Below are 12,486 nucleotides of genomic sequence, written 5' to 3' on the forward strand. Positions count from 1 at the left end.
CATTTGTAACCTTAGACAAGTCACTGCACATCTTTACCTCAGTTTCCCCATCTATAAAATGGAGATAAGACTTTGTAAAGTGTTTTGAGATCTCCATATGAAAAGTAATATATGAGAGAGATGTTTGTTTTTAGCAGTTCCTGCATTTCAAAATGAAAGGGTCTTTGCTCAGTTTAGTTTAAGACTGGAACAGAACTGAGACTGTATTGATACAGATAGTAGGTGATCATAATAACCATCAGTTGCTGTTTTTGATTGATATTACTGATACTTTGAAACAGTGTTTTCATTAAGGACTTTTGTCAACAAAGCTCTGGAAAAAAATGATTGATTTGAATCTAGGACACATTTTACAGTCATTTAAGTAAAATATAGAGTCTGACTTTTTTTCAGCCTTAAAGATTAACTTAGTTCTTAGCTACTAAGATGTGGGTTCATGATTTTTAATTTTTAAAATCTATCCCAGACCTGCCTCTTCTGATTTACAAAAATATATGTTTATATTTTAGGTATGGAATATCAAACAGATGATTAAATTAACACAAGAACACATAGAGGCGCTGCTTGACAAGTTTGGAGGAGAGCATAACCCACCATCAATATACTTGGAGGTAAGCTTTGAGTATCAAATAAACTCCATTGAGTTATTTCCTCCTTATTTCCTTATTTCCTCCTTGACTGTATAAAAACAGATTATGCTTGTAATATTTAAAGATGGAAAAGAGATATTAGTGAGTGTCCCTCTTTTGTGACAAGCTAATAGGGTTCCTGGTGAGTAATATGCGTACCACTGAGGAAAAGGCAGAAAGCTATTGAAGTAGGTGTGCTGTTACAACTAGCATAAAACATAAACTCTTAACAGCAGCTTTCCATTCTGCATTCTAAGTGCATGTAGGTGTGCATATGTATATATCCGGTCGCAGCTCCATAGGTAAGGTAGAGTTGTGTTGTGCATTGAAACCTTTATTTTGTCTAGGGAAAAATACAAAGTTAAAACAAACTCTCCAAGTTTAGAACACTTTTTGAGCACAGTGAGTTTTCTGAGAATGTATAAGTAAATCTGTTAATTTGTTTGCATTATAATTAATAACATTATTTCTTTTTAAGAAATTTAGTATTATGTGTATTGTTCCAAATAATCCTAATGGAATAACATACTTGAAATTTACCATGATAGTTGAAATTTAATTGAAATCTTAAACTGTTTGAGAGAACTAGTTGTAATTAAGCTATATTGTTGTGTCTAATTTTTTTATGGCTAGATGGGATCAGTTAAACAGCTCAGGTAACTCTCAAATAGGACCATTGTGACATAGTGCAACCAGTCCTCACCCTTTCTGTACATCTAACTTGCATGCAACAGTGTTATTAGTTGTAATGGCTCAGTTGTATAAGGGAGACTGGACATGCAGCGAGTTCTTCTTGGTTAGATTACTTGCCCCAACTGTCATTGCTCTTTAAAGATTCTGTAGTGACGACTAGGGAGCTAGTTATTTGCCTTTGCTCCATTGCATGTTAAGGCAAAACTGCTGGGGGCCCAAGCACAGGGAGAGCCATTAGAGCATGGACACTGGGACTCTGGGATTGAGTTCTCACTCTCTTTATTCACATAGCACTGATTTTACTAACACAGCACTCTGATAAATCCATTGCAGTGTAACGGCCAGATTCACCATTACACTTGGGTTGCTTTTCTCTGCTTTGGTGTACTGCTCTTAAAAGTTAAAATAATAAAAAATGTTATATTTTAACAAATGATTATAAATATGTGATAGCATTCTCTTTGTGTTTCTTGCTTGGTGTTCATATATAACATTTTTTAAAAATGAAGAGAATTCACAAACCAAAAGCTATTACTTTCTCTTAACCTTAACTCCATAACATCAGTAAGTTTAAGGATAAAAACATTACAAGGATGTTGTAATTCAACCAGGAAATTCAGAAATAAGGTTACACTTAAAAGAGAGCCAGATTTGTTAACAGAGGCAGCTCTATGTATTTTGCTACCCCAAGCATGGCAGTTAGGCGGCCTTCAGCAGCATCCCTACAGGAGGTCTGCTGGGCACGCGGATCCAGCAGCGTTTCTGCTGGTGATCTGCCGGTCCCGTGCCTTCGGCATATCTGCCACTAAATTGCCGCTAAGGCCATGGGATCGGTGGACCTCCTGTAGGCATGCCCCTGACTGCTGCCCTCACAGCAACCAGCCGGCCGCCCCTCGCAGCTTGCCGCCCCAGACATGTGCTTGCTGCGCTGGTGCCTGGAGCCTCCCCTGTTTAAGATATGCAAATACATATTTAAGGCACCCAGATGTTTCTAGGGCAGGGATTCTCAAACTGGGGGTCGGGACCCCTCAGGGGGTCACAAGGTTATTACATGGGAGGGGGGTCGCGAACTGTCAACCTCCACCCTAAACCTCGCTTTGCCTCCAGCATTTATAATGGTGTTAAATTAAAAACACTTTTTTATATATTTATAAAGGGAGAGGGGGTCGCACTCAGAGACTTGCTATGTGAAAGGGGTCACCAGTAAAAAAAGTTTGAGAGCTGCTACTCTAGGGGATAAAGAGACAGGATTAAAACTGATATTTAAACATATGAAAGAAAAATCTAGTCCAGGACCAGAAACACTAAAATTCTTTAATCAGAATCCTATATTCTTTGCATAACATCACTGCAGGACAGAGATAAGGTTTTTTGGTTGCCTTGACTGTGCATTTCTATATCTAAACATGTTAAGATTTCTTTGATCAACTTGTTTGTTTTAGCCTGGTGCAAAAGTAGTGTTTGGTGCTTACTAGCTTGTTAGAAGTTGCCATGACATAATTGGTCTGAGACTCTAGTGTATCCAGTGCTGGATATAAAGCAGCCTGACACACAACAAACACACACATGTTGGTATTAATTGCAGGGTTGAAAGTACAAAAATGTAGAAAATATATTCCACCGTCTGATTAGAAACAGTATGGTTGTCAAAGAATGGAAGACAAATGTTAAATTTCAGCAAATGCATATGACCAAATTCACCAGGAAATTCTCTACATATAAGAGAGACTTTAGAAGGGAGATAAAGCAATACTGATAAGTTACAAGCAGCTCAACAGATGTGCATACCGTTGAGAAATCTTATAAAAATGGAAAAACAATGTGGATAACCTGTGCACCACCATCTTGCCTGTTGCTCAGGCCCTTACCAGGGCATCATCCTCAAATCAGACCTCCTGTGGTTTTCATGACAAGGCTATGTCTAAATCTTGCAGATGCTTTTTGCATGACATACCTAAAATATGCCTTTCTTTTCCATCCACACAGCTAAAACTCTTGATCAGGTCTGATCATATCATGTGTAAATTACTGCAACATCCTTTTCTGTCTTTGACAAATGCAATCTTGCCCCATTCCTATCTATTTGGAATTCTCCTGCAAATATACTTTTCCTAGCCCATCACTTTGACCATGTCAGCCCTTTCTTTGCATTTCTTTTTCTGTTGAATCAAACATAAGATACTTGTCTTTGTTTTCAAGGCTCTTTGTGGCCTGTCCTGACCTTTCTTGTCCTCTCATTCACAATCAGGATGTGGACTCAGATTGACCCATGATACCAGCCTCCATTGCACACATGTTAAATTTTCATACAAGCACCTTTGTGTTTTCTTCCATGCTGTCCCTCATGCATGGTAGGAACTCCCCATGAACATCTGCAAAGCTTACTTACTGTCCTCCTTCAAAATCCTCCTTTATACTTCCCATCCGTCTGTATCTGCCCATTGTATCTTCTCTGATGCTTAGTGTGCCTTTTTGTTGGAATACTGAGAACTTAGTGACAATAGTTGAGCACTACTAGGGAAAAACTGCTTCAGTGTTGAGCAGTGAAAGATGTGGAAACATGCAAAAAACATCTTTCTGGGGACTAAACACAACTTACTTTAAAAACCATTTCTGTTTTTTTTTTTTTGTTTTTTTTTTAAATAAAACGATACAACTGACAGTTGCTGCTGGCTCCTCTTGATCCAACATGTGACTGTAAAAGAGGGAATGGTGGTTACTTCCACAAAAACAGCAAAAATTCAGTTGTTGCCACCAAGCACATATGTATTGTTTTGTGTGTAAGGTACTCAGGAATGAAAAATCAGGCAGGGAGACAACCCTTAACCCTCATCAAAGATTTCCAGATATACTCGTCGGAACACCTGCAGTGAGTCTACAGCAGGGGTCTCAAACTCAAATGACCATGAGGGCCACATGAGGACTAGTGCATTGAACTGAGGGCTGCATCACTGACACTCCTCCTTGCTTCCTCTGGCCCTGCCCCCACTCCACCCTTTCCATTAGGCCCCACCCCACCTCTTTCCACCCCTTCTCTGTCCCAATCCATCCCCTTCCCCGAAGTCCCCACCCCAACACTGCCCACAGGGGGTGCAGGTGGTGTGCAGGGTGTGGCAGGGGGCTCAGGGCAGGGGGTTGGGGTGTGCAGGGTGTGGCAGGGGGCTCAGGGCAGGGGGTTGGGGTGCAGGGTGCAGGCTCCAGCCCGGCGCCGCTTACCTAGAGCTGCTCCGGGGTGGCAGTGGCACGCACCAGGGCAGGCTCCCTACCTGCCCTGGCCCCCGGCCCCATGCTGCTCCTTTCCAGGAAGCAGCTGGAACCGTGTCCCTGCAGCCCCTGGGGGAGGGGGGGGGCTCAGGATTCTGTGTGTGTGTTGCTCTTGCTGCTCCTCTAGGTACCTCCCACGAAGCTCCCATTGGCCACGGTTCCCTGTTCCCAGCCAATGGGAGCTGCGGGGTGTGGTGCCTGGAAGGAGGCAATGCAGGAGCCCTCTGCCTCCTTTCCCCTCCTCCCTGGCATGAAGGGGCATGCTGCCAGCTGCTTCAGACAGCGGCACGGGGCTCGCAACGCCACGGGGCAATTCCACGGGGAGGCAGGAGAGTGGGGGGAGCTTGGCAGGCCACACGCAAGAGCCCCGCAGGCCGCGTGTTTGAGACCCCTGGTGTACAGAGAGCTGTGCTGGCTGTTTTTGTTTCCATCTGCTCCTGCAGGTGACAAAGCTCTTCACTGCAAAGAAGAGTATAGATGCCTGTAAAAGCAGCTGGAAACAAATAGGAGCCAGCGTCTGTCCCTGTACTGGAGTCCACTGCTACTTGAAGGAAGAGAAAATACTGGAGACGCTGCCAAGTATTAGAGCAGTCCGCAGGAGAAGAGTAGTGAGATGAAAATGGAGTGAAACGTTGGGGCAGCATGTCAAGGGGAGAAGGACAGAAAGAAAGGCAAAGGTGGTGGAGTAGCCTTGTACATCAATAATGACATTAACTGTAGCGAAATAAGAAGCGATGGAATGGATAAGACAGAGTCTGTCTGGGCGAAAATCACATTGGGTAAAAAAAGCAACTAGAGCTTCCCCTGAGATAGTGCTTGGCGTGTGCTACAGACCGCCGGGATCTGATTGGGATATGGATAGAGACCTCTTTAATGAAGTAAACACAAAGGGAAAATGTGTGATTATGGGGGACTTCAACTTCCCAGATATAGACTGGAGGACGAGTACTTGCAAGAATAATAGGGGTCAGATTTTTCTGGATGTGATAGCGGATGGATTTCTTCATCAAGTAGTTGAAGTACCTACGAGAGGAGATGCCATTTTAGATTTGGTGTTGGTGAGCAGTGAGGACCTCGTAGAAGAAATGGTGGTAGGGGACAACCTTGGTTCGAGTGATCATGAGCTGATTCAGTTCAAACTAGATGGAAGGATAAACAAATGTAGATCTGGGATTAGGGTTTTTGACTTCTCGAGGGCTAATTTTAAAGAGTTAAGGAAATTAGTTAGGGAAGTGGATTGGACGGAGGAATTAGTGGATTTGAATGCGGAGGAGGCCTGGAATTACTTTAAGTCGCAGCTGCGGAGACTGTCGGAAGCCTGCATCCCGAGAAAGGGGAAAAAAACCATGGGCAGGAGTCGTAGGCCAAACTGGATGAGCAAACAACTCAGAGAGGGGATTAGACAAAAGCAGACCGCTTACAGGGAGTGGAAGAAAGGCAGGATCAGTAAGGAAAGCTACCTTGGTGAGGTCAGAACATGTAGGGATAAAGTGAGGAAGGCTAAAAGCCGCATTGAACTGGACCTTGCAAAGGGAATCAAAACCAGTTGTAAAAGGTTCTACAGCCACATAAATAAGAAGAAAACAAAGAAAGAAGAAGTGGGGCCGCTATACACTGAGGATGGAATGGAGATCAAGGATAACCTAGGCATGGCCCAACATCTAAACAAGTACTTTGCTTCAGTTTTTAATAAGACTAGTGAACCTTGGGATGATGGAGGGATGATAAACGGGAATGTGGATATGGAAGTGGATATTACCGCAACTGAGGTAGAGGCCGTACTTGAACAGCTCGATGGGACGAAGTCGGAGGGCCTGGACAATCTCCATCCGAGGATATTAAAGGAACTGGCGCGTGAAATTGCGAGCCCGTTAGCGAAAATTTTTAAGCAATCGGTAAACTCGGGGGTTGTGCCGTATGATTGGAGGATTGCTAATGTAGTTCCTATTTTTAAGAAAGGGAATAAAAGTGATCCGGGTAATTATAGGCCTGTTAGCTTGACGTCTGTAGTATGCAAGGTCTTGGAAAAAATTTTAAGGGAGAAAGTAGTCAAGGACATAGAGGTCAATGGTAATTGGGACGAATTGCAACACGGATTTACTAAAGGTAGATCGTGCCAAACCAATCTGATCTTCTTTGAGAAGGTGACGGATTACTTGGATAAAGGAAATGCGGTAGATATAATTTACCTAGATTTCAGTAAGGCGTTCGACACGGTTCCGCACGGGGAACTGTTAGTCAAATTGGAAAAGATGGGAATGAATATGAAAGTTGTAAGTTGGATAAGGAACTGGTTAAAGGGGAGACTCCAGAGGGTCGTATTGAAAGGTGAATTGTCAGGCTGGAAGGAGGTCACTAATGGAGTCCCTCAAGGATCGGTTTTGGGACCGATCTTATTTAACCTTTTTATTACTGACCTTGGCACAAAGAGCGGGAATGTGCTAATAAAGTTTGCGGATGACACGAAGCTGGGGGGTATTGCTAACACGGAGAAGGACAGGGATACTATTCAGGAAGATCTGAACCACCTTGTAAACTGGAGTAATAGAAACAGGATGAAATACAATAGTGAAAAGTGCAAGGTTATGCATTTAGGAACTAATAATAAGAATTTTGGATATACGTTGGGGGCGCATCAGTTGGAAGCGACGGAAGAGGAGAAGGACCTTGGGGTGCTGGTTGATAGCAGGATGACTATGAGTCGCCAATGTGATACGGCTGCTAAAAAAGCAAATGCGATTTTGGGATGCATCAGGCGGGGTATTTCCTGCAAGGATAAGGAGGTGTTAGTACCGTTATACAAGGCGTTGGTGAGACCCCATCTGGAATACTGTGTGCAGTTCTGGTGTCCCATGTTCAAGAAGGATGAATTCAAACTGGAACAGGTTCAGAGACGGGCTACAAGGATGATCCGAGGAATGGAAAAACTGCCTTATGAAAGGAGATTCAAAGAGCTTGGCTTGTTTAGCCTGGCCAAAAGAAGGCTGCGGGGGGATATGCTTGCTCTATATAAATATATCAGGGGGGTTAACGTTAGGGAGGGAGAGGAATTAATTAAGTTTAGTACTAATGTAGGCACGAGGACGAATGGGTATAAACTGGATATTAGGAAGTTTAGACTTGAAATTAGACGAAGGTTTCTAACCATTAGGGGAGTGAAGTTCTGGAACAGCCTTCCGAGGGAAGTAGTGGGGGCAAAAGACTTTCCTGGCTTTAAGACAAAGCTTGATAAGTATATGGAGGGGATGTTATGATAGGATTGTTAATTTGGGCAATTGATCTTGGATTACCACCAGATAGGTCTGCTCAATGATCTGCGGGGAGATGTTGGATGGCATGGGAACTGAGTTACTGCAGAGAATTCCTTCTTGGGTGCTGGCTGGTGAGTCTTGCCCACATGCTCAGGGTTTAGCTGATCGCCATATTTGGGGTCGGGAAGGAATTTTCCTCCAGGGCGGATTGGCAGGGGCCCTGGAGGTTTTTCGCCTTCCCCTGCAGCGTGGGGCACGGGTCGCTTGCTGGTGGTTTCTCTGTAGCTTGAGGTCTTCAAACCAGTTTTGAAGATTTCAATAACTCGATCCTGGGATAGGGGTTGTTATAAAATTGGATGGGTGGGGTTCTGTGGCCTGCCTTGTGCAGGAGGTCAGACTAGATGATCAGATTGGTCCCTTCTGACCTATGAGTCTATGAGTCTATAAAATGTCTACACAGCCTACAGGATCAAGCCTCCCAACCTGAGTTGAGAGCCCACCCTCCGCTGTAGGTTTTAGTGCTGGAGCTTCAATCTGAGCTGCAGTTTCAAAGTGCTGTCTACACAACTATCTTTAGAGCTCTAGTGTGAGCCTTGCTAACCCAAGTTGTTGTCCTGGACTCAGAGGCTCACTTCCACGGGCTGTGTGGATATACCATAAGTGACAGGGACACGTGTTGGGGGCAAAAAGGAACATGGCTGCAGAGAAACTTGCAGGGGAATGGTGAAGGAGAAGAGAGAGAGGTGAAATGACGAACAAAAATACAATGATTAACTGTCCAAAAACGATAAAAACACGTGTATTGTTAGAAAGCCAAAACAACATTAAATATTTTTCTAATAAGTCTTCCATATAAACTATTGCGGTATTTAATCTATCAATTTAAGTATCTACCTGTGTCCTCTAACATGGTTGTAACGGGGCTCTTCTGTCCTTACAGCCTACATGGAATAACCAATTTTGGGTACAACCACGTTTAAACATGTTCTTTGTAGTGTAGATGAGGGTTAATTTTATTTCAGGCTATCTCCGTTTTTCTCAAATTCTCTTTCCATAACTCATCATATTAGGACACAGTTTTTCCCAGTCTTATTTACCTCTCCTTATATAGAAGCTGTTCCTTACCCCTAATCCTTTTTGTTGCCCTTTTTCTGAAACTTTTCAAATTCCAATATATCTCTTTTTGAGAAGGAACAACCAGATCTGCACACAGTATTCAGGATGGGGAGTACCATGGATTTGTCTAGAGGCAATATGATATTGTCTGTCTTCTCTCCCTTTCCTAATGATTCCCAAAATTCTACCTGCTTTTTTGCCTGCTGCTGTGCACTGAGTGGATGCTTTCCAAAAATTATCCATGTTGACTCCTAAATCTTTCTCGAGTGGGAACAGCTAATTTAGACCTCCATAATTTTATATGTAATAGTTGGGATTATGTTTTCTAATGTGCCTTACTTTACATTTATCACCATTGAATTTCATCTGCCATTTTGTTGCCCAGTTACCCAGTTTAGTGAGATCCCCTTGTAACTCTTCACAGTCTGCTTTGGACTTGCTTATCTTGACTAGTTTTGTATCATCTGCATATTTTGCCACCTCACTGTTTACCCCCTTTTCCAGATCATTTGAGTATGTTGAATAGGACTGGTCCCAGTACAGACCCCTGGGGGACATCACTATTTATCTCTCTCCATTCTGAAAACTGCCCATTTAGTCCTATCTTTTAACCAGTTATGGATCCAGGAGAGGACCTTTCCTCTTATCCCATGACAGCTTGCTTTGCTTAAGAGCCTTTGGTGAGGAACCTTGTCAAAGGCTTTCTGAAAATCTAAGTACACTATATCCACTGGATCACCCTTGTCTAAATACTTGTTGACAACTGCCCCTCCCCCAGAATTATAGTAGATTAGTGAGATATGATTTCCCTTAACAAAAACCATGTTGTGTCTTCCCCAGCAAATCATGTTCATCTATGTATCTGATAGTTCTGTTCTTTACTACGGTACCAGGCAGATTGGTTGAAACTAAAGTTAGGCTTACCGGCCTGCAATTGCCAGGAGCCCTTTTTAAAAATTGGTGTCACATTAGCTATCCTCCAGTCATTTAGTACAGGAGCTAATTTAAATGATAGGTTACATACCACAGTTAGTAGTTCTGCAATTTCATATCTGAGTTCCTTTAAAATTCTTGGGTGAATACCATCTGGTCCTGGTGGCTTATTACTGTTTTTAGTTTATCAGTTTATTCCAATACCAGTAAATAAATATCAGTTTATTCCAATCTGGGCCAGTTCTTGAGATTATTTACATAAAAAGAATGGCTCGGGTTTGGGAATCTCCCTCAAATCCTCAGCCATGAAGACAATGCAAAGAATTTATTTAGTTTCTCTGGAATGGCCTTATCTTCCTTGAGTGTCCTTTAGCATCTTTATTGTCCAGTGAACCCACTGGTCTAGCAGTCTTCTGGCTTCTGATGTACTTAATTTTTTGCTGTTTCTTTTTGAGTCTTTGGCTAGTTGTTGTTGTTCAAATTCTTTTTAGGCCTTCCTAATTATATTTTTATACTTCAATTGCCAGAGTTTATGCTCCTTTCTATTTTCCTCAATAGGATTTAACTTCCACTTTTTAAAGGTTGCTTTAGTGTCTCTAAACTGCTTCTTTTACTTTGTTTAGCCATGGTGGCACTATTTTGGTGGTCTTACTGTGTTTTTTAATGTGGATGGTAGTGTCAAGTTTTTTCAATTTACTTTTGGGTTGGTTAATACAGAAAGAAGAGATGAATTAACATTGTTTTGTTTTACTTTGGAGAAGCTGCAAGAGCATCTTGAGATTCTGTAGCACACTTTGGTAGCATTATATATCACAGCCACTAAAAAACTGCACTCTGGAATTAAAAATATCTGTTCTTAAAGTGGTGGAAAGACAACAATTGCTGAAGTGCTGTTTCCCCAAATGTGCAGTGTATGATTAGCTGTGATTGGCCCCTAAAAGGTGACTGATCATATTACGAGCACCCTAAAGGAAAACTGATTTAGACCTGGTATATGCACTTTCAGGACTTTAAATTTCTATTTTTTAGAATCCTCAGAATAAGAACTAGTGTCGCTTTTGACACTAGCAACAAGACTGATTATCTACAGCGACTGAAGAGGTGATGTGAGATTGTTGCAGAAAGAGACTTCAGGGAGAAAATAGATAAACTACAGACCTATAAGTTCAAATTTGGTATTAGAAACATATTTTAGTATTTGGTTATGGAGAAACTAAACATGTATACAGGTACAGAGAGGTCAGAAGCAGTCAGCTCGGATTTATAAAGGAGAGGCCATGCTTAAAAATCCAGTTAGTTTATTTAAGCAAGTGATAATGAGCCAGCATCGGTGAAGTAATAGACCTATTCTGTTTATTCACTTAATGTTTCTATGAGCCCAGATTTACAGTACTGTGTAAGTGTATGCAAGGATGGCAGAGAAAGGCTTTTGGAAGTTTAAAGAATTGATATAGCAGTAGTAACATGCCAGAATATAGTAGTTCCGTAAATGGGTACAGATTAGGTTGGAGCAGGGGTTCTTAAACTGGGGGTTGGGACCCCTCAGGTTAATGAGGTTCTGACATGGGGGAATCGCAAGCTGTCAGCCTCCACCCCAAACCCTGCTTTGCCTCCAGCATTTATAATGGTGTCAAATATATTAAAAAGTGTTTCTAATTTATAAGGGGGGGGGGGTCGCACTCAGAGGCTTGCTATGTGAAAGGGGTCACCAGTACAAAAGTTTGAGAACCACTGGATTGGAGGGTGTTGCAAAGGGTTTTTCAGGGATCACCTCTACACCTGCTCTTTCCAACTATTATACCAATACCCTGAATTAATTGTTACAGAAAACCTAGTTTGCAAATGTAAACCCAGTATGAAAAGAAGAGGGCTAATCAAAATATAGGAAGAGGACTAATTGGTTTTATGGCTTTTATTTTTGTTTGGGGGAATCTTCTTCCCTCTCAATTCCTTCTATTGAGAGACAATCTAGAATTACAAAGATGGAGGTGGTTGTCTTTTCAGATAGCATAATTTCTCATCTCCCTTTCTGGATATCTCCAAACTTTTGCTTTTCTGTATTAGGGAGTTTTGCCATTGACTTAAATAGGGCTAGGATTTAATTTCAGGTTTCTGCATAACTCAGTGTCTTCAGCAACCCTCCGGTTTACTTAACAAGATAACTTTTCTCTGCTGTAGATACAGCATGTAAATTGTAGATACAGAGAGTAAGGTTGAAAAGAACTGGAATTGCTGGATCACAGATCATTTTATTGCTCCTCGGACTACCAGGAAAGTACTGCTATGCAGGAGCAGGAGCACAGTGATGCTGAGTTATTGTGTGGTATTCTCCTGTTTGGGTGAGTGTAGAAATAAATACCAGACTTGTATAAATCTGCACTGAACTTAAACCCATGACCCTTACACACACACTCAACTGGTAAAATGGATTGGCGCAAAATCTTGAGTGTCTAAAGTTAGGCTCCTAAATCTATATTTAGTTTGTTAAATAAAAATATCCTGGCTATCAACAACGCTTGACCCCTGCAGCTCCCGTTTCGTTTGGTGGCATTTGAGGGTTCTCAGTGCTTTTAAAATCAGGCCATTTTTGTGTAGAAGCC

The 12,486-nt window shown here is 42.1% G+C and overlaps 1 protein-coding gene across 2 annotated transcripts in view; it reads left to right on the forward strand.

Annotated features, from left to right (window-relative positions):
* The window catches only part of BRAF (B-Raf proto-oncogene, serine/threonine kinase), a 131,670-nt gene that overhangs the window by 23,530 nt on the left and 95,654 nt on the right, over window positions 1–12,486 (forward strand). For both annotated transcript variants that reach the window (XM_030544009.1, XM_030544010.1), the window contains exon 2: window positions 510–611. In XM_030544009.1, coding sequence (XP_030399869.1) covers window positions 510–611 — 102 coding nt within the window. The remainder of the gene's footprint in view (window positions 1–509; window positions 612–12,486) is intronic.

This window comes from Gopherus evgoodei, chromosome 1, assembly GCF_007399415.2.
Source record: "Gopherus evgoodei ecotype Sinaloan lineage chromosome 1, rGopEvg1_v1.p, whole genome shotgun sequence".
Classification (NCBI taxonomy): Eukaryota; Metazoa; Chordata; order Testudines; family Testudinidae; genus Gopherus; species Gopherus evgoodei.